Source organism: Malania oleifera, chromosome 1 (assembly GCF_029873635.1).
Source record: "Malania oleifera isolate guangnan ecotype guangnan chromosome 1, ASM2987363v1, whole genome shotgun sequence".
Classification (NCBI taxonomy): domain Eukaryota; kingdom Viridiplantae; phylum Streptophyta; class Magnoliopsida; order Santalales; family Ximeniaceae; genus Malania; species Malania oleifera.
In genome coordinates, this window is record NC_080417.1 from 150,998,212 (window position 1) to 151,021,941 (window position 23,730).

A 23,730-nucleotide genomic window follows, 5' to 3' on the forward strand; every position below is an offset into this window, starting at 1 on the left:
TAACTCAACTCAACATAAACTCCTCGAATAACTTGAATTCTCAAATACAAGCTAAAATGAGTCTTAACAAAAACAGAGCAGCCGACTCACTTCTATACGTGTTTCAAAATAGTCTAAGCAAATTATTACATTCTCAAACATTTCTCATGTATTCACGACGTTTAAAATGTTTGAAATACAAGCAGCTTCAGCAGACATTACCTCTTGCATCTTCTGACAGCCATTCAAAAGCCAAATGAAGGGGCAAATTACCCCTCCATAATTAGATTAGATGGACATACTAAAATACAACATGAATTTTCCACTAATAAAGAAACGGAAGAAATTTGAAAAAAAAAAAAAAAAAACTTTTGACGTCAAGTAGAAGGGAGAAAGAGAAACAAATGAGAGAAGAGCGGTGGATGTTAGGGCAGCACAATGGATGGAAGTATCAGAATCTGAAGTCGGGATCAACGTCCATTGCCCAAGTAAACTTCGCCAACAGAGACTTGTTAAAAATCTGCACAAGGTTGCAAATGAAGTCAAGTGGCCAACAAACTTTTTAAACACTTTCATCTTGTTTTACAGCTGCAGTGATAATCAGGGTAGGGCATGCCACCACATTGGGAGGAATATCATTCCAAGAACCAAAAACAAGCCCGACTCTACCTACAACTATGCAAAGTGATTTTAAACTCCTGTAACCAAAACACTCCTGGTTTGCTCTATATCAGATTCAGAATAGGGTCATTTTTGCTCGAAAACAACTTTGCCAACTTCAAAGATATATAGGGGACGAGGACTGCATAGAGATTCTAAATTAGCATAATATCTGGACAATAATTAATATCCTTCCAAATAAATTTAAAGATTTTAGTTGCCAGAATCTGAAATCTGACAACCAATTTGGAAACTAGAACAAGTTAGGTTGAAGGACCATAACAGGGACTATTAACATGTAATTGAAAACTCATAATGTGCAGTTGTAGGAGTTGAATTGTTTGGCAGACAATTATCATCTCAAGTATTATTCAAGTTACTCACCTTCTCAATAGGAACTTCATGCCGCTTGCACCAAGCAACCGTGATCCTAGGGTCAAGGTAGTTGATCTTCGATGTGCCCAGTGCCACAGTTTTTAGCTCCTCCTTGGTTTGTTTATTTAATTCCATTTTCTCAATTTTTGCATTGGTTTGCTCTATCTTCCTCTCTATCCTGTACAACACACACATATCAGCTACAACTGGACAGCATTTGACAATAATTTTAGAATGGGAGTGTAAAAAGGGCACAAGTCTTATTACGCCTCGGGGGACAAGTTCCTCTTTTGCTTCCCATCAGCATCCTTCAATGGGGGTTTCCCTTTCTTTGCCCGAGCCAAATCTATTTTCAGCTCTTCAATAATTCCCTACACACAAAATTATCATTTAATATAAATCCAAAATACACCATACAACTTCCGAAAGCATGAATGAAATTTCCAGCACATGGGCGCAACATAATTGCCAAGAATACATCTCTCTCTAAGACACGGAGGACAGTTCAGATTACATGCAGCTAAATCTTCAATGCATTCCAATTCAACCAATCTCTCTCATTTGAACACTCTTTAAATATCAATGTCATCAAGGTACTATCCCATGGCAAATAATTTTTCCAGCTAAAAAATTCCAGAATGATCACCACCTTCAGTTCATCTATCTTCTCAGTCAACTTTGACATTTGAGCCGAATGAGACTTTGAGATTGTACGTTGATGATTGCAGATGATCGCAACCTGCAATGAAAAAATCCAATGCTGTGAATATCCCAAATTTACCAAAATTTAGCACTAAATATTTGTCAATAAATTCTAAAATGGACTGACCCTACCTGCTTATTTGCTTGCTGATAAACTACTATTTTCTCTGCCACAATACCCTCTTTAGTTTCTCTATGCAGCTGCAATCAGACAATTTACAAGACAAAAAGGAATTAACTAATAGTAGAAAAGTAAAATCTCATAGAAAGGAAAATGATTTAGGCTCCGTTTGGAACTCAGAAAATACTAGGGAAGGAAATTAAAATATCAAGGAATCCACATTTTCATATTTGGTTATTAAAGAAATTGAGAAAGAAAATAAAGAATATACAAAATCTATGAACAAAATTTTGATTTTACACATCATTAATATTTAGTTTTCCTTAATTTTAGTCATTTCAAAATAAATTTTTATTTTTCATAGTATTTAATAGAAAAGGAAAATACAAGGAAAAATGAGTTTCTTCCTTATTTTCCTTCCTTTTCCTTTCCCCAAGCAGAATCCTTGATCCAAATGGACCCTCATAAGAAGTGAAGTAACGCAACACATGCACAAGAAAAACCCTGAAAGGAAAAAAAAAATGCTTCTATTTAATATAATAATGAGCATTCCTTGCATATCAAAGTAGCAAATATTTGAAAATTGCACTGCTAAGCTACACATTGCAATCCCCCAAAAAAAAAGAAAACTGTGCTGCGGAAATGGAACAAGTCCATCATCAGTCATCACACATACACAAACCAACAAACATTGAAAGGGAAACATTGGTAGAGGTACTGAAATAATTTTGTTAGTTCTCCCATCACCAGTTTGATTAAGAATTAGTTATAGGGCACAAGGCCTGGCAAGAGTTTTACTCTATATATTTCCAATTTATTTTGAATTTTTTTATCTTCTCTCCAGGATTTGTTATAAATAGACATGTTTGTCCTATAATCTTTATTGCAAACTTCAAGTAATATGGTATGAAAAACTACGATATTCTTAAAGCAAAGAACTTTGGAAAGGGCAAAAAATTGAAAGCACGCATCAAACAAAAGTATTGTAATGGTTTTGCCCCCAGGGCTTGGTTCAGGTGGCAGTTCGGATACTGGGATTTCCTCTCATGAGGTCAGCCAATGCGTGCATCCCGGCTTCGATTCTGGCCCTGAGCCCCTAAATTTACCTCCTCGTGGTGGGGTGGGGCCGCCATCACGGGGCGTGGGATTAGTCACGACCAGTGCGGACCGTAAAATGGACGTTGACGAGCATGGATACCCGGAGAAATTCAAAAAAGTATTGTAATGGTTTTTGACAAATGTGTATGCATGTAAATTATTCTAGACCTAAGTAACGTACAAGCTGGAAAAAATTTCCACAAAACTTGAGAAGGGCAAAACTGGAGCAAATTGGAAAACATGATCTGAAGGGTAAGGGAAATTTTGGACCAGATGAAAAGTGTCTAACTCATGCTACCACATTTGCAAATATATTTATGTTTGACATTGAGATATTAATAGAGTGCAAATAACAGAACAAGCAAAAATGAAAATCCTGAATTTAGAAGTGTTGTAACACATCAATATCCCTACTTCAAATGGGTGCAAGCAAGGGCAAACTTGTTACAAAATAAAAAACAAAGAAATTACTGATGCTTGCCAAAAAAAGAAAAGAACTGAAGATATGGAACACAAAAATAAAACTGCAGGGGTTGAGAAGTCCCAACATGTATCTCACCATGTCATCCAATGTGATAGACGCATTATATGTACGGAAAACTTTTGCTGTAAGGCCTGGCATAAGCTCTTTAAGATGAGCATTAAGTTTATTTGTATCCAGCTTGTCAAAAAGATCATCCCCCTTCTTTTTTCCTGAAGAATATGGAAAGGACACTCTCACAGACCCAAACTAAAGAACATAAAAGACAAATCCCAACAAGATAGGCATATTACTCACCAACTTGGAACTGTTCAATTGCCTTGTAGACAGGAAGCTCAACCTCGACTTCATTTTCGTATCTTATTGAATCTTTACCAAGGAAATCAAACTGGATTAAACAGTTCATTGTCACTATTTGCAGTCAGAGAGGGAGACTGATAGCATCATTTTTTAACTTAACACACATTTCAATGAACTTCCAGAAAGTAAAAAGTGAATCTTTGCCTTAAAATTCTACTCTACTTGTAAAAAATTCATTCTGTGTCTACTCTATTGAAGCTGATCTTGATGTTCAATGCCAATAAATTCCTTTCAAAAAAAACACACACACACACACACACATCATTACCTGCAAAACATTCGGAGGTTTTGGCCTCACATTTTCTAATTTCAATGTGCAGCAACCAACAGTATCAGCCTCATCATCATCCTGCAAAAGCATGAGCAAATGTATGAGAAAATCAAATAATTTGTTTGCTAGAAAATGCAAATAACAATATTAGTTCTGGTTCAGTCATTTACCCAAAAAAAAAAAACACGTTAGAACATATAGTTGACCGAGATGCAACCAATACAACCAGGAAAGCAAACATTTTACAGAAGCTTGGGCAACAAAACTGATATATTAACTGCACCATAGGTTTTAAAGTTGTCTTGCCCATCACCTCAAAGGAATCCCTGTTTTAAGTCCTAGACTATTATTGATGTTAAATATAGCCATATTTCTCATAAATATCCCCAAAGATCCACAGGAGAAAAAAATCCATATGACCTGGGTAAGATAAATCTGACCACACTAGCCAAAATGCAGCACCAATAAACCGGCGTTCAATTATTTTTTATTATAATAATGAAGCAGGCCAACCAATGCAAGTTTGAACTCTCATACAGCTCATTGTATAAGAACCTGCTTCTAAGGATTTGTACTCGGCTGAAATTGTCTGAAACAACCTCAGCATACATTTTCAAGATAATGCAAGGAAAAATGGGTCAAGACTTTACATTTGGCAAGTAATTCTAAGCTTTAAAACTCCCTTTGACAGTGCCAAGACAAGAATTTGTCACTTGAGCAGAGCACTACGCAATTCTTTACTCAATCTCCATAACAGCACCAAAAAGTTCCACATGCTTTCCTATGCATGAAAACAGAGCTCTAAGCATGACAAGAAGGCAGTATTCTGTCCATACTCGGAAGTTTTTTTATAACTCAAATTCACATATTGTTAAGCCCTTAGACAACTACGCTGCAAATGCTACACAAGTCCTTTTTTCCATGACTTTGCTTTATCTAAGGCTGCATCCTTCATAACTCCCCACCCTCAAAAATAAATAAATAAATGAAAAGACAAAGTATAATCTCAAAATCAAGCATGTTAACGGAACTAGATCTACAAAAATTTACCTTCTCATTGCCTGCCCTGAGAGCTAATTTATCAATAAGATAGGTAGCAACAGCGATTTGCCGCTTTGTAACATCTTTACTAGCAAAATCTTTTGTGTATGCTGCTCTGATGCCATGTATGTAGTCCTGCACTCAAGTAGTTGGTTACAATTACCAGACTGCAGCTCACAAATATATCATCCAAAATACCAAAAAATATTAAGAAGTTGAAATTTTGGAGGTGAGGTTGTAGGGAAGTACCTTCAGCAACCTTGCTTTTTCATATTTTTCCTTATCACTTTGGCCCTTCAAGGAACTGCTAGCAGCCAGGAACACATATTTGAATTCTTTAGGATTGATAGGATCATTCCAGAAAGCTAACCATGTGACAGTGTTGTCATGCTTTATTTCTTTCCAGCTGCAACAAGATGATGCCTCTTAAATGTTATAATAATTAAAAGACACCATTTATCTTAAATAGTTCTTAAATAGTGAAACTTTTCAAGTCAGAGATTTTGAAAGAAAAAACCTTTCACCCGGAATAGGACATTCAGGAACAGGGGCATTCTTTCCTATATTTATAGTAATGTCGTTTGGACGGATGCGTTTTTTCAGCTTTCCCATCTGACAAAATACACATTAACAATCAACAGAAAAATTCAAAAAAAAAATGAAGGAAAAAAAAAAAGCAAATGCTTCCAAATAGAGCCACAACATATATGACGATTCCTCTGGAGAATAATATAAATTATTTATTGTTGGCAGTAAGATGTCACTATAACCTTTGGATGCTCTCCACGGCCTCGGAACAGTGCAGGGGGTTCAACTCTAAAATTTCCAACCTGACATTGAGATTAGAATCAAACTCTACTCATTAAAAATGTCTGCATGCTTTGAACCGAAGCAACAGTGCAGCAGGACTTAATAACTACAACAATTCATTGAGAATAAAAAAGAAATGTCCGAGTAGAATTAGAAACCAGATAGAAAAACCTAACGAAACCACGGACCTCTACATGAATCATGGACATAAGCATTTTGTTTAAGCTACTAAGTACACAGTACAAAAAAAAATAGTGGAGTGAAAACTAAAGGCTACGAAGAAACTCAAAAAAGGAAAAATTACTTTTTAAATTTCAGACAATGTTCTTAGTAATTAGTAATGTCATGTCATCAAAAATATTCATTGTTGAAAGGTTTCCTTTTTTTTTTTTTTTTATTCTTTTGGTTGGAGGGAGCAACGACTACAGAGAGTAACGAAACAAGCCCGACAATAGTCATCTCTTTCTAAACCCCAGAACTGCCGCAACATGCAATATAAGGTGAAGAGGAAACACTGCAGCGTTAAGCTTTTAAGCAATAGCAATCTCCATAGCCCAAAAGGCCTCAACTCCAGAAAGCTGTCAACCAGAGGGCACACAGGCAGACTGCTTCTTACCCCTTCCTGAGTGAAAACTTTGTCTCAAACAAGATAATGGTTTGTCATAGTTGTACTCCAGCCTGCAATCCTTGCCCAAATATCTCGGACCCTGATTACAGAAAAAGCTGCATGATTTACTTCATCCTTCAACACCTCTATGCTTTTTTATGAACATTTTTACTCCAGTGTGGAAAAAAAGGGGCTGGAGTTGTCCTGAGACCATGACCAACTGTTTGCGGAAAATCAACCAAGAAGTATTAAATATCAGGGAAAAGGCCGCAGCCAATACTTATCGCACACTCTCTCTAGAAATTAAAATTCGTAACTCAGGTTTCAATAAACGTCACATCATGCAAACATGCAAGAAAATTTTCTGAAATTTGTTTTTCAGCACACATGCTAGTGAAATTTCAGGTTATTTTTAAATTCAATTGACCAATATATACTAGTCAGCCTTTCGCTAAGATGACTTTTGACCTCAAGTTTTAAAGGTGGGGTAAAACTAAGACCATACTGAACTAGTTCGGTTCAAACGGTTCTATTCCAAAGTTTAGTTGGTTCGGTTTCTAGTAGGCCAGACTTATATAGGCACCAATGTAATAAGGTAGAGTTGAAGCCCCTACTTACTGCTGCATTATTAAAGAGGAGCTCATAAAAATATTATGAAAAGGTCATCCATCAAAAAAAATCCCAACAGTCCTGAAGAAGAGAAAAAGAACATCGTAAAACCTTCTGGAAGCAGCTTTCTCTCTTATCCATCTCAAACACAACACCTCTAAAATCCTCCCTCCTCAAAAGCGCTCTCAAGCCCTCTACTTTGTCACTTGAAATAGGACACCAACTCAACCTTTCAATCATAGCCCTTCTTACATCATGAAACCAGCAATCATACCCACTATGCGGACAAGATCCCTAGCAATCAAACCCCTATCATCCACCTAACTCTTGTACAAAATTCCTCCTTCCCCTGTCATTCACCACCCTATGAAACAATATCACGCTACAATCCCCATCCTTAACCCAATTCATCTAGACTTCCGCCCCCAACTTACATCTTCCCTCAAAAAGTAGTTCAAGCTATTTAGTAACTAAATCTTGTATTGACACCTTCTTCTAAGAGAAACCCCCCTAGTTAAACCATCTAACACACCCATGGTTCGAAATCGCGGTAGCAGGTAACGTCGCGTAACGGTCGCAGGTGTCGCGGGACGCGGGTGTTACGTAACGGGAAGCAGGCGTAACGGCTGTGAATTTTTTTCATGCATGCACAACCATGCCAAAATCAAAAAATAAGCATGAAATCCATTAATGCATGATTTTTAATGAATTTTGACAACCTTCATTCAACCTAAAAATGCTTTTTAATAGGCATTATGATTTTTATATTAATTTTAGTGCGCTGTTTACAAAAAAAGGCATATTTTTTTAAAGTTTGCATTAGTTTAATGGGTAAAAAAGATGTAGAAATGTAATTAAAATGAAGAATCAATTGATTAAAGACATAAAGTTACTTAAAATGAGTCAATAGACCCAATAATTTATATTACAATACAATAATTTATATTACAATTTACAATTTAAAAAAATAAATATGGAATTGTAAATCTTACAATTTAATTATTTAAATGGTAGTGTACTTGAGTCACTTGAGACTTGACTAATTGTGTAGAAATTATGATTTATTATAAATTTTAGATCTAATATTAAATTATTAATAGTGAAGGTATTTAAAAAAATAATTATGTAGAATATTAATTAATAATTTTTTACTAAATCTATACTCTAACTCTCTAAGTAACTTTATAAATTTTATGTTTTAATAATTTTATACTAATTTTTTTATTTTAATTAATAAATTTTACTTATATAATCATTTATAAATTTGCATACTAATTAAATAATAAATATAAACTGAGATTATAAAATAAACTAAACTATTAATTTAGAATAAATTGGTAATTTACAATTACATTAACCAATGAAGTAGAAGAACTGAAGAAACATACCCACTCCCGAGTCCCGAGTCCCCACTGAAGCTGCGAGAGAGCTGCAACCTGCAAGCCCCCAAAATTTGGGGGAATCGAAGGCTTCAAAACTTATTTTTGGAGCTGCGACTGTGAGCCTGCGAATGGAGGCAACCTGCAGAGCACAGCTCCTTCAAGCGACAAATCGAAGATTGGAAGCTGATTTTTGGGTTCTTACACTGGACAAAGGAGACGAACTGACGAAGAGGGAAAAATCGAAACACCTTCAAGGGAAAAATCAAACACCTTCAAGACGAACTGCCAGTCAGCTGACCTGCGATGGCTGCAAACTGCAAAGAACATCTTCAAGGCAAAAATTGAAGCTGATTTTGGAGATTTTGAAGCTTCAGATCAGTAGATTGAAGCTGTATGAAAGAGACGACGAGTGAAAGAGGGAACAGCACAACAAATCGAAGCTTCGAAGCAGCTTTCTTTTCTTTGGAGGCTTCAAATGAGGAGATCTAAGCTAGATGATGGAGAGAAACACACAAAATGGAGCAGATTTGAGGAGATAAGGAAGGTACGCAGTAGTGTAAGGGGCTGTCGGCTGTAATGTGTCGTAACGTTAGTGTAACGGCCGTTATGGGCAGTTACGGTTCTGTAACGGCCATTACGCACGTGAATTTTCTGCTCACCGCTAATGCGGGCTGTAAAGGTATCGGAGAGATGATTTTCCGTTACGTAACGGCCGTTACGTAGCGTTATTTAATATTATGAACACACCTAATTCCTGTAAAATGCCTCTTTTCTTCCATGGTCATATATCACCAAAAACTTCCACCTTCTAGATTTTAAGTTATTCTTTTAAAAATACTTCAATCTCCTCATAAAACAAAACCCTTCCCAACCTTCTATGTTGCACTTCCCTACACCAATCTCGATTCTCAAGACAAGCTCCAGAAATAAGAGTGTTAACCACTTATTTTCAAACTTCAAGTGTTAGGCCCAATATTAAAGAACAATAATATGATCTAGGACACACTTCTTCAGTCTAGGGAATGGCTCCTACAACACGTAATAAAAAACTTTTATCCCAGTAGCAACAAGCCTAAAACCATAAGTAAACTGAGTAAACTGGGCATAAGAAAGAGGAATATCATGCAAGTCAAATTCCCTGATAAACGAATTAAAGCCCCTCATGCTAGAAACAATCCTAGGACCTCCCATTTTGCATCAATGAGCCAAATAACATTAAAATCACCTCCTAAGACACCAATTAGAACACAAACAGTAAACTGCAGCTAACTCATCCCAAAGAAAACCCCTCAAACAAGGGCAATAAGGTCCATATACATAGCAACCCCATCACTACTACCGACCCTTGACATCTAAAAGACATAAATGAAAAAAGCACACTAACAGAACATCAATTTCACAACCAACACTAGTGTCCCAAATAACTAAAATGCTACCGCACCCCCCCCCCGGCGGGGGCCACCGCAGCGAGGAACCAAAGCTAGGAAAACCCAATCCTTAAACCTGGGATCCCAAATAGTCCTGATAAGAATGCCATCCACCACCTCCAGTCCTAACTTAAGACTCTTGTATCAAAACAATGCCCAAGATATTCTACCCTATAATATCCCTAATTTTACGATGCTTTACCATGCTCCCTAAACCTCTCAACATTCCAACTCAACGACTTAATCCTAAAACCTTATCACCCCCATCTCTCCTCCCTACAATAGAAGCCAATTTCTGCAGTTCCATTTTTATTTATTTTTTTATTTTTACCCTGGTTCATATGTCCCCACGGCTAATATGACCTAGGGAGAATGAAAACCTTCAAGTCCTGGTCTAAAGGATTAACTAACTTATACCCCATTTTATCCAGCAACTCCTGCAGGCCCCAGCTCTCTATCTAATCCCCCAGCAATTTTAGGGACAATGTTCTTCCTCCAGTACCTATCTCTCTTTGGTATAACATATAATTCTTTTCAAATAAAACTTTTGGAGGCATAGGCGGTTTCCAGAATTAATAAACTCTATAGCAAGTAACTGGGAGTTCATGCCCAGAATTAGGTGCAACACATTCAGCCAAAGGAGAGTCAGACCGAACCCTCAAGGCTTTTTGAATCTATTGGATCCCTAACAAATCCATACCACGAAGTTCAGGCAGATAAGCTATTAAGAGTCCCTGCACCCATAGTAGTTAAAAGCACGCCTAGGCGTGAGGGGCAGAGAGGTGAGGAGGCTAGCGCCTCATACCATGCGAGGCGAGGCGACCTACAAGAAGCACAATGAGGCGAGATGAGGCACAGAGGGGTAACAGGTGCAGTGAGGCGCGCCTTGAGAAATTTGAGTCTGTTAAATGAAAGAAATAGCTAGAGCAAGAGTTGTAGCCCTCATTCGACTCGAACAAACAAGAGTCCTAGCCCTCTTCGACCCTTTGAAGCCTCATGACACTTCGCGACTTCGTCTTGCACATTCGAACCAGCAGGAACCTTCGCGAGCCTTCGCACCAACAGCATGAGTTCATCTGCGAGCCTTTGAACCAGCCAGAAGCCTTTGCGAGCTCGTCTTTGAGCCTTCAAACGAACACCATGAGTTCGTCTTCGACATTTCAAACCAGCAAGAGTCGCATGACCCTTCGTAACTTCGCCTTCTACATTTCGAACCAGCAGGAACCTTCGCGAGTTCGTCTGCGAGTATTCAAATCGTCACGTCGTCTTCGATGTTTCGAACCAGCAGCGAGCTCGTCTTCTTCTTTTTCTTCTTCTTTCTGCTACCTGCGTACTGCTACCTATTTGCATTTTGCTTATGTCACGTGAGAGTGATGGTGGATTTCGGACACGTAACCCCGCAAATCAATGAATCACAATGGATTTCATGCTTCTACCGTCTTCTTAGGATTGGATTTCGGATACAGCAAGCTCTAAAGAATGAACCCCCCCCCCCCCCAAAAAAAAAAAAAGGATTTTCAAAAGGTTAATGTTTAAATAATTCTTATATGATCAAAATTTCTGTACCACTCATTAAAATAATATATATTCACTCTCCCCATAGTATTTTCAAGAAAGTTTTGTTATATCAAATGTAACAATATAAACTTAATTTTGATATTAAATTTTATGAGTATTATTTTAAATCATTAGAATCACTTTAATACAAATTCAAGTCGTGATTATTGTATAGCCAAATCTTCAATTATAATTATTGCTGCTAAAATTTATCTAAGAGAATTTGGATCAATTATAATATTGATCGCATGCGAAAATTAAAAGAGAAATGACTTAAGGGACGCAAGTTGTACTTCGGAGAATCACTTCAATGCTTAAATTAGGGAAATCTTTTAAACCAATCTCTCTCCCATGCAAACTATATTTTATCGTACTCTTTCCTTTTATACTTTGAAATCTTTTATCGTACTCTTTTCTTTTGATGTTGAACTATCTTGAATTGTCCTGGCAATTTTATTAAATTTTCAATTTAGTTATTGAATGTTTTGATATTTTAAATTATAATATTACTAGATATTCATATGGTCATATATCAATTACCCCAAATAGTTATTTTACACACTATTTTAATAATTGTGCGCCTCGCCTTCGTGAGGTGCACGCATTTGCCTCACGCCTTGTGCCTCGGCTTCAAATACCCTTTGCGCCTCGGATTGCCTCGGCTCGCCTCTGACTACTATGCCTACACCCCGTTGTGAACCCTTTTGCTTCGTCTTCCCCATTTCATCACCAGCCAAACAGCTAACTTCACCAATAAAGAGCTTTGATCCTACCAAATCCATCAAAGGGGGTGTTTGCGGGTACTTGTCCTCAAATTCACTATTCTCTTCTAGTAACAAGTCTTTCTCATCCTTGTATGTTTCACCCAACTCATGCTCGTGTTCAGAAAGAACATCCCACTGCCAAGTACCTAACTCCCACTCTGATGCAACTTCTTTAAAACCTAATTATACCTTCAATACAATCTCCTTTTGTGTCCCTGTCTCAATGCAAACTGTGTTCTCTTCCGGATGCACCAGTTTTTCCTGCTGAACCAAGGGCCCTTTAGTGGCTTCAGGAATTGATTCGCGATCTTCCTTCGCAAAATCAGTAATCACCCATCCTCTTCTTTGCAAGTCCTGATAATAAATACCCAGCCATCCTTCTGCCACCCTTTTAGTGCCTTCCCTTTTCTCTGAATCTTTCCAGGCACAAAGAGCAACTGCAATTGTTAGCTAGTAACTTCATCTGCATGAATTCTCCCGCTAACCTCAAGATCGGACCCTCAGAACCCTTATATAGCCAACAAGATCCAGACCAAAACAAGACCATTAATTCCAGGAGCCAAAGAAATTATTCATTGTTCAGCTCAAAGAAAGGCATACACTATCCAGTGCATTCAGAGATGCAAACAGCCTCATTATCCAGTCTTATCAAAATTGAACACTTCCCAAACAACCTGAAAAGAATGATGTTACCCTATCTGATCCTTTCAAGCCCTAAACTCTCCCTCAGAAAATAAACCACCAGAAATGCTACCAAAATGAAGCTATGAAGTCATCGATGGACATACTTGTGCAACATCTCTAGCTCTAAGGTATGTAAGTCAATGGTTTTAGGAATTTATTGAAGCCAAACAGGGGATGAAAATACCCATTTGGATTTTAGCTCAAGCAATCAAGACAACTCTGTTGAGAAGATCAACCACTTGCTGATCCCATCCATCTTGTGACTAGCCGTTGCGCTTCACAGCTCCCAAAAATGTTGGATACAGTTCCATTGTCAATAAAATTTCAGCCCCCAGCTTTTAACTTCTCTCAAGAACATAGGAAAAGATGAAGTTTCTCCTTTGTTCCTCTCCAAGAAGCAAAGGTTTTTGATGGACAATTTAAATAAACTCTAGTCTCACTGTTCCAAAAACCATGTCAGCTGGTATAAGGGCTGAAGACAATCCCAACTTCACACCATAATAGGATTCAAAAGTTGAGAAAGATTGGATTAAAGTTGGAGTAGTTTTCTTTTTTTTTTTTTGAATGAACAAATGAGCATATAGTAGAGAGTAGAGAATATACAAGAGGGAGAATCCCACATCCATACAAAAAAATTAAAATATATAGATCAAAAAGGAATTCCTTAGTAACTAATGAAGGACTGCTAACACTCTCTTTGCAAATCAGTTAAAATTCCTCTAAAGCAATTGCCAAGAATGCCCCCCTACGCCATAAGTGATCACCATAAAGTGCATAATCGAAGAAAATCCTAGAATTTGATCAAAGCATATCCACCAAATACACTGCTAACATAGCAAATCTACAAAGCTCTTTCCTCTCCTTCCTTCCCTTACCTTTGAAAAAACAAAAAATAAAAATAAAAAAACAATACATTTCATCAAAAAATGCAGAGCAAACCAAAGCACCCCAAAAACACCAAGCATGTTCCAAATCTCCCATAAAAAACAATGTAAAAACAATGAAAACTTCTCTCACTGCTCAAATCATCAAGCAAACACAAATCAAGAGAAAGGTTTATTTGGCCTTCTCCTCCAAAAGAGACCATTATGTCGAGTCTTTCAACAGCTTCAATCCACATAATAAACTTTATTTTGGAAGGATCTTAGATCTACAAATAAAAAATGCAGTTACAAAGGAACAATACTGGCGTAACAAGTGCCAAATGAGCCAAAAACAATTTGCAAGGAAAACTCCAATTGCATCCAAAAACCAGGCATGAGAAATCACGCCATACAAAATAGCAGTAGCACATCAGTAACTAATGTAGCGGCGAGATGAGCTGATGATAGTATGGTACAAAGTGGAATGCTGGTACAATTTCTATGAAATTGTTTCAAGCATGCACAATCTCATCCATATTTGTAGATTCAAATGTTTTAAGACTATTTTTTCTTGATAAGAATTTTAACGATTCTCTGATTCAACTTACAAGTCACTAAGATTGTTTAGTAAGGATAATAAATTTTATATTGGTTTTAAAATGCTTTGAAGAAAAGTTATATTTTTTTTGTTTTGATATTACTTTATGATCATAAATATAAACACATTATTGATTGATCATATATGTGATAAATAAATTAATGAGAGAAAATAGATTAAGCTTGTGTTGATGCCAAAATTTGAACCCATCTTTGCATCACATATCTATAGCAATCAATTGCAACCACAAGAAAAAGAAAGATCTTGGAGAGCCCCAGTGACCTCCGAGGGACTTCCCAATGCTCAAGTAAGTAACAAGATAAGATATATAATGCAATTATAATCACCTAATATATAATCTTAGAGCATGCCCCATCATATTGCTCCATGGTCACTTTTATAGGCTTCCTCCTCGGGATTCAATATCCAAAATTGACGTGGAAATCCCCTTGACATTATGGAGGGTTACACCTTCATAATGTCCAACTTCGATGAGTAGGTTACTCCCCCCTTAATGACCACTGCTAAATGACATTCATTAGGGATGGCCTTTGAGATTCCTCTCCAACTCTTAGGACAAAGGTAACTTTACCACCATCAAATCCCACCCCCCCCCCCCCCGGGGCGGCTCCCAAGCCTTGAAAGGCACTTCTCAAGCTTGGAATACATTTTCTGAAGGTCGCACTTTTCTTTTCATAGTATTTTTTGTTTCTTTGGATGCTTGGATCAAGGCAGCCTTTGGGCCATTTTCTATGACTCAAATCCTTGAACTGAGGTAGCCTACCTTTTTCAAAGGTAGTATTTCCCAAGGTTATCTCCTCCTAGTCAGTGGAGACCTACTCTATCAAGGCAATTTCCCAAAGTTTACCCCCCCCCCCCCCGATCTAACCTTTTTCATGAGCATTTTACCGAGTTGCCACCTCCTATCTTAACGATGATTGTAACCTGCTCACCAAGGCATTTCCCCAATATTACAACCTCAGATTTTCTGACTGAGGCAGCCTTCATCACCTCGGAGGTCGCCTGTTCTCCAAGATCATTTGTGAAGGTTAAGTTTGGCCTTTGGTATTCAACCATTTTTCCAAATGCGTCTATTTGACCTTTTGTACTTGATTTTCTCCCAAGTGAACCTATTTGGCTTTTTGTACTTGGATTTTCTACCAAGTGGGCCTATATGGCCTTTCATTCCCTGCCATTCTGCCGATTCTCTTCACATGGGCCTATTTGGCCACGATAGAAACCTTTTGAAATTAAGTACCTAGCCACACTTAAATTTGTTGGCAAAAACAAAATCCAGACCCTCAAAGGATCCCAGGGGTCTCCAAATCCTTTCCTTTTCTTTTGGCTGCAGCTGAACGTCACAATTTACGGACGCAAAAATCGAAGTTTGATTTTTTGGTGTTAACAACTTGTAATATGATATATACTACTAGTCAATTACACACATAAAACATTTACTAGTCAATTATGCACATCAAACATTCAATAAATTAAACAAGTTCATTACTTAATTAATAAAGTCTTAATGATCTAATAAATTTAGATCAGGAAGTAATAATATAACACCCACTACTGGGAATGACAGAATTTTTTAACAAATTTATAATAAATGTACACAATGAAACGAGGACCCATAATCTGGCAACCATGGCTTTGACACCATGTTGGATTACCATTTCTCCTAAAAGCATAAACTCTTAAGTTGTGGGCAAACAATACATAGCAAGCCTTAACAAGTGCATCAGACATAACTCAAATGCTATATAAAACCATGAACCCAAGATCTTCTATCCCTTACATTCAAGGGTTCTCACTAAAGGAACAAAATCATCAGTCCCACTCTCATTCAAATTTCAAATAAAATGAAAATTCTAAAGAGGCACATCCCCTTAGCAAAAAAAACAAAAAAACAAAAAAAAAAAATCAGAAATAGGAGCATCATGAGGACAAAGAAAGATGGTAACAGGGAGAGCTTGAAAGAACAGAGCTTCCCAACCCCAAGAATTGTGCCAAAACCAACCCTCTCATTAGTAGCAACTTTATGCCTTACATGAGGGAAGAAAAGAATTTAACCTTATAAAAAAATAATGGGAACTACAATGACTAACATTCACCGTAGCACTACCATCTCACCTATTCAACAAATTACCTCATGTCACAAGGAATCAAATTCTAAAGGGAATTATCACAACCACTTACCAACCAAGGAGACATTTTGAAATTGTCAAGGACATATCCTACCTCACCCCTAGGCCTACAAATAGTCTCTACCTAACCAAATGGTCCCTCTCAAATGCAGTTAATCTTATACTCAACAATAAAAAATTGTTCATCATTTTCTCTAATAATTGATAAGCTACGCAGATAGTAACACAAAAATATAACACAAAAAGAATAGAAGAAAGACAACCCTGATCAAAGTAACCTGACCTCTAATGTAAAGTAAGAACCTCTCCGCCCTTCTAACCTCTTAGAAAACATTCTCAAACACCACATCCCAAAAAGTAAAGGCAATAAGGTCACCACCCAAAGGGATTATGGAAGAGGGTGGTAGGAGGCCAATCTATAATACCGCACCCCACCACTACAACATAATGGGATTATGGGAAAGAACACTGCAGTCAAAATTACCACCAGCTATCCCACTCTTAGGCAAATTAATATTTAGGGACCTCAAAATTTTGCAAAATAGTCAACATATTAGAGAAACCAAAATGAAGTCTATACCTATGAGGTTTAACTAACTGGAAGTCCGTATGTAAATGTTAGAAAGCGACATTGAGCGATTGGAGATACATGAGATGATTTGAGAACGAATATTGATTTAGAATCATTTCAAGATGTAGGATTCAAACATTATAAGAAAAAAGGCAAATCAAAACAAAATCAAGATGGAGGGGTTGGTTTCATGGATTGGAACCATCCACCAATTTACAAATGTCTACTCTGAAGGGCAGTTCTTCATGTTATAGTCAAGTAGTCATTCGAGAAGAGAGCATGCACCAAGTGCTTAATGAAAGTTTCCTCTCACTTTGACAGTGAGCGGCTTATTTGATTCCCTTCGAATACCTTACATCCATTCAATAGCGATATGGGTGGTACAAAAGTTTTGCAATTTCATGTGTCTCCAAGAATATTGGGAAGAATGATTTTTTTTTTAGACATGACATGGCATTGGATGATGTTTTATCATCAGATTTGGAATGATTTTATAGCATGTGAGTTGGTGCTAAAATATCCTAAAGAAGCAATGTGGTGATAAAATTGAATACAATCAACGGAAGCTACATACAAGAGTTTTTACAAATGCATTCAAACAAGGGAGTCGATATCCTTCGAATATGGGTTGAATACGTGAACTTATTTATTAATTCTTTTTCCTTTTTGTTTTCTTTGTTTTTTTCAAAGGGGAGTGGTGGCTTGTTCTGAAGATATAGTGATTTTATGTAGTGTAAAGACAATAAATATTTTTCAAATAAAGAGAACAGAATATTTGCAATTGCCTGAATGGCACCATTGACCCCAATATCTCCCAAAACAATCAAGATATGCAACAGCTAAAATGCAAGAGAAATATATCAAATTAAGAGGTCACCTTCTCCTTGACACCATCAACAATAGCCCACATATACTTCTCCTCTTGTTTCAGTTTCTCTTCTTTCAAAACCTTCTTTTCCTGCATGAATAGCAACACTTTACGACTGTCCAATTCTATAGACAGTATCAAGAAAGAAAGTGAATGAACTGAAATAGGCATTCCACCAGATCATTATTTTGAGTAGTTTTGTCAGCTGCTTAACCACAAGTAGCAACAAAAGATACCTAGTCTTTATTTAAAACTGTATTTTCCAAAAACCAAAAAAAAACAAAAACAAAAACAAAAAAAAAAGGTGGCATTATGCTAAATTGTTCCTATTTCTAATGTATGCATATGGTAGATAAATAGTACAGAAGCATATATTTGTAAAAATTCATAAGCTGCTCAAAATGCAAGGCAAGTTCCTTGTAGGCCTTTTTTTTCCCAACACGGTAGTTGGAATATCTAAGCACTTGTCTTCATTTAAATATGCATTTTCTAGAAAAAACCATATTATCCAAATACGTTCCTATTGGTGTAGATGCTGCGGCCAGGTTGATAAATGATCCATCATACAAAGTTTATTTTTGTTAAAATTCAAAAGCTGCTCAAAATTCAAGGAAAGCGGATTCTTAAGCCTAAATTTTGCCAATGCGGCATTCCTAAGAACTTTGAAACAACCATTATGTCCACACTAATTGAATTTCATGACAAACAAACAACAATCAAACCTTAACTCCCACCTACTAGATAGGATCTGATTCTTTTTCTGTATTCTAAATAATCTACTGCAATATCCTCAGAAGATAGAAGTGTTTTCATGTCTCCTTAGAAACAAATAGCAATAGAATTTATTTATATTAAAGAAAAAAAAACTTAACTTTAAATTTCTGAAAAAACAAATATCATGAAAAGGCCTCTCTAGACAAGATAAACAGGAGCTTATATTTGTGTGCAAAGTTCATTAGCTTGTGTGATCATCATATGTGCTAGCACAAGACAAGTAAACATTAAAGAGAAACCATAAAATGAATCGTAGGAGCAAATTAAATAATTACAACAATAATAATTGCTTAACCAGTAATCAAATTTAACTTTTGAAGAATCGTTCGCCTATCAAACACATAAAATAAGTAAATATAGTGAACTTACTTCTGTGCTCATTTGTTTCTTCTTCTCCTTCTCCTTCTGATGCCATTCATATATTGGAGTAAAATCACATCGTGCAAAATCCTTAATCACATGGTTTTTTCCAAGTATTTTTCTCCAATCACTCATGAAATTCTCAATAAATCTAGGTTTGGTCGCATAATCTGTATCTTTCATCACGGCAAACATAGTTGCAACCTGCACACAGAAATTTCTCAACTTAAGCCATAACTTGTTAACAACTATAATGTTACAAGGAAAAGAATAAACTGAAGATGAGGCCTTGTTTTAGGAGAAGGGATAAAGAAGGATGGAGCAACCTCCTCCTGTTCAGGAGTCAAATCGACTGGCTTCCCATCATAGAGCATCTTAATCCCATGAGGCTTGTATGGAGGAGGAAAAATGACACCATTATGGACCAAGGTAGTCCATTTCTGTCCTTCACCAGAGCTGGGAGGTACTTTGGTTGACTTTGAGTATTTTGAATTTTTTGTCACCTTCTTCGATTTCTTCATTGTTTTCTTGAATGAAGAAGAAACAACTTTTGTCACTTTCTGCTTTGTGGAGAGCGATTTACTATCTGATGTAGTTGACTTCTTCATTCTCTGGGAAATAGGTATAAGATCATCATCATCTGCCCTGCTTTCCTGTTTAACAGATACTTGTTTAATTTTAATTGGTGTGGAAGCAACTGGCAGCTTTGGCTTTTTAACTGAAGACTGACTGGAGGAATTCACCTCATCACGAGGCCTCTTATTTAATAACATCGTGGGAGATTTTCCTAGACTACTCGCCATGGATCCATTTTCATGAGGTTTCAAAACCAAAGGTTTTTTTTCATCACAATCATAAGATCTGCTAGTTGATGCCCCTGCACTGGACTTTACTTGGAACCTTGATGACAAAGGAATTTCATCATCTGAATCTTCAGACTCCTCCTTAATAGAGACTTTAGATTTTGGCAACAATGAGGAACCATGTGCAGAAGCACTAGGCCCCTTGTTTGTGTGGTTGGAGTTCCCCTTCAATAATCCTGCTGAAAGTCTACTACTCAGTGGTTTATCGTCTTCAGAATCCTCAGAATCACTCTTCGATTCAGCAGGGGGTTTAACCAAATGCCTCTCCTCCTTAACAACAGTTGAAGTGTTCTTTTTGGGTGGATGTCTTGATTGACCAACTAATGAAGTAAATGCTTTTGAATTAATTACAGGTGATGCATCACCAGATGAAGTTGATGGTTTGGGACTCAGTGCAGGCAACTTTACTGATGCTGCCTTGGAAGATGGAATTATCTTGCCATTTTGGGCAGCAGAATTCTGACCAATAGGGGGACATGCACCAGAGACTGCTTTCCTGTACTGTGTGTCATGCCTTTGAGATGGTGACTTCTTTGTCGCTGAGCTCAATTGGTTTTGCTTAGATGATGTGCTGCTTCTTTTGAAAACTGCAGGCCCATCATCTTCATCAACCTCATCAAACATTTTTAGCAGTGTGGCACAAGCTTGAACAACCGTTATTCAGCTACGTAGTGCGTTGAGACATAGATCAGGTCAATATCTGCAAGCAACACAATTTTAGTTATTTTTCATGCTTTACAGATTCAAGTAATGAAGCTACAGCAAATGCAAGATTGTGTGTGTGTGTGTGCGCGCGCGCGCGCGTGAAGCTATTTTTCATGCTTACAGATTTAAGTAATAAAGTTACTGCAAATGCAAAAAATTTTGTGAGTAGCACTGTGTCTGTGTGCACGCCTATATAGATCACAACATAGAGCCACGTATCTAATCAATAGGTAGGGATCATGATGCCATCAAATGTATTGCAAAATCAATGCTGCCGTGAAGGCAACTCTAACTCTGCCTTCAGAAATGGGCCTGATGACTGAAGCAAAATGTCCAAACAGAAAAGTTAAGCCAGTAACACTTGTCCTTCCCAAAGCACATCTGCATGCAGATAGATTTTTCAATTTCAGCTTGTTAATAGTTCATTCAGCTACTCTTTCTATGGTTCCAAAACTCAAACCCATTATTATTGAAAGAATTACACTGGTTTATTTCTATGGTTTTAACAGCAATAAAATAAATGTTAATAATTATGTCAACATTTAATCATCTCATACTGCCAATGTGGGGCATAAAAATATGCCCAATGTTATACAAGGGTTTCTGCCACCATGCATTCATAGGAAAAGAAAAAGATTACTTTTTATATAAAGTATTTAAAGTCAGAAATCACTTCCACAGCCAAGAAAATTAACACCATTGCAACACTTCATTAAGACATTCATGTGCACATCATTTTCTATTTTTTTTAAAAAAATTGATAGCAAAAGAAGAAATTTCATTTATAGATTAAGAACATACAAAAAGGAGATAAGACATATCCATATGCTAAATCTGGGACAAACCAGAAGGAAACAACAAAAAACAGCAAAAAAATAAAAAGAGAAAGAGAAAGAGAAAGGGAAAGAGAAAGGAAAATCAAAAAACCACATCTCACGTAATCAAGCCATCAGTTAACATCAATCTCGTTGAACATCCAAAAAACTCCCTCCTTTGAAATGCTCATAACCGACAAACCACAACAATGCCATGTAGTGAGTCTTTTCCCAATGCAGCAGACAATTCAACTTCTTCCCCCAAAGAACCCCCAATACTACCAAAAAACCACATTTCCACAATGCAGCCCTGTCCTTTCTCCTTCCAAAATCCACGAATGAAATAGCCAAAAAGTCCACCACCAAGTCTGGACGGCTCTCTCTCAAAACACCAAATCTTGTTCCATACTCTCCAAGAAAAACCACAATGCAGAAAACAATGAGATGCCATTTCTAAATTATAGCAAAGCACACAAATATCTGAAGAATGCCTTCAATGGTCTCCTAATCCGCAACAAGTTATAGGTGTTGATTCTACTAAGCACAACTAACCAGATAAAAGTCTTAATTTTGGGGGGAACTTTGGCCTTCCAAATAGTAATATAAAGAGGCAAAAAGAAGAATTATAATGGGTTAAGAAGTCACAAAATAATTTACACGAGCACACCCCCCAAGGAAACAAGGATCAATAACAAGAATCCATTCCCAAAGAAATATGACAATCATTCAACAGAATCAACAAGGAGGACAGCTCATCCAACTCCCCATCATCAAGAGAACTCCTATCTATTGGAAACTTTAAAACAGATCAAGCTGCAGAATTAGCATAAATCTTTACAATTTTGAAGCTTGTAAATAATAAAATATTCAACACAATCCTTACATTTCAATACAGATAATGACAGGGAAACTGCGGCATCGTATTTCAGAATCATAATCCTGGATTAAAATGTTATAATGCAAGAAATTCAGCCAACCATAAAAAACTTAAATTTATATTTTTGGCTCAATTAACCAGTCACTCAAAAATGGCAGCACAGGTTCTTTGACAATCCCATATGCAGAATCTCCTCTATGGCTATTTCTTAAGCATTTTTCAAGCCCACACCTCCATATTCAAAAATAAATAATTACATACATAAGTAGAAACCTTTTTGGGCTTAATATCCAGTAAGGGTCCTGATAAATCCAACCTATCACACTTATCAGGCAAACTTAAACTCGTGCAACATTGAACAGGAGGAAGTATTAACAACCGACTCAATTGGATTAAATTGGCCCTCGTCAACCTTGCTTAATGCAGGTAGACAAGCTTGAGCTTGTGCACAAGCCTAACTGAGCAAGCCAGTAAGTAAACCTTTATCCAAAACACTCTAACCACCACTGACTAGTATTATGGATAGGAATGCATTCCATAACCCTCAGCCTTTTAGTTAAAACGAATTGATTCTAAACCAAGACCCCGTACCCACTTAAAATGTTGACAGGCCCAATTAATCCAAGCCTCCAGCTACTCAAGCTCAACGCCTTAACTAATCGAGCTTATTCAGACTTGAGTCGACATGAATACAAACCAAGCCCGAGCTAAACGCAAGCACCCTAGTTCGTTCACAACTCGAATAGCATCTCCCCAAATTCAAAATAGAGATAAATCACAATAGCCAAAAATCAATATATTGCACAGACCACGCAGGCGCACATGTGAAAACTAATGTATTGCATTGAAAACCAGCTACAATCAAATGCGCGGGAACTCTAATTTTTGCGATGTTTCTCATTAATCAAATCGATCGGAGAGGAAAAGTGAATTCATGGATATGCACGGAGATGAAACCCTAGGTGAGTGAAAGCACAGAGATTGCGTACTCGATTGAGAGACGACGAATCATGCACGGTCTGATCTCAGTAAATTGGGGGTTTCAGCTGTGAATCTGAGATGCGTAGGAGCTGATAGCGAGAGAAGCAGAGCAGGGCGTCCGAGGCCGAGACGATAAAATCGCAGCTAGGTCGGTCCGGTGTGTGCGAGAGAGAGAGAGAGAGAGAGAGAGAGTCTGGAAGGCTTTGTTCAGATATTAGCCCCTTGTGGATCTTACTTTATAGAGGAGAAACTGAGAAGTGGATATTGTAGAAGGAGACCTCTTTTTTCGCTATATCATGATATTAGACCCGCTGTTGCTAATTACCAAGTTCCAAAAACAGGCCCGTACTTTTACTTTATTACAATTAAACCCCTAAACT

The 23,730-nt window shown here is 37.1% G+C and overlaps 1 protein-coding gene across 2 annotated transcripts; it reads right to left on the minus strand.

Moving 5' to 3' along the window:
• Nucleotides 1-23,613, minus strand: LOC131156090 (DNA topoisomerase 1 beta-like). Of its 2 annotated transcripts, none has more exons than XM_058109545.1 (16): nucleotides 23,359-23,613; nucleotides 19,436-20,672; nucleotides 19,119-19,313; nucleotides 17,985-18,065; nucleotides 5,859-5,918; nucleotides 5,606-5,700; nucleotides 5,338-5,494; nucleotides 5,098-5,223; nucleotides 4,045-4,125; nucleotides 3,714-3,804; nucleotides 3,495-3,628; nucleotides 1,849-1,917; nucleotides 1,664-1,753; nucleotides 1,282-1,385; nucleotides 1,024-1,192; nucleotides 1-499 (listed from the first exon to the last, which is right to left on the minus strand). In XM_058109545.1, the coding sequence occupies exons 2-16, from the start codon at nucleotides 20,594-20,596 to the stop codon at nucleotides 431-433; spliced, it is 2,682 nt and encodes an 893-aa protein (XP_057965528.1). In that variant the 5' UTR covers nucleotides 20,597-20,672; nucleotides 23,359-23,613; the 3' UTR covers nucleotides 1-430. The 2 variants fall into 2 exon arrangements, with proteins under 2 accessions (XP_057965528.1, XP_057965522.1); XM_058109539.1 differs by having other exon boundaries at nucleotides 19,436-21,058; nucleotides 23,359-23,569.
• Between the last annotated feature and the right edge of the window lie 117 nt (nucleotides 23,614-23,730).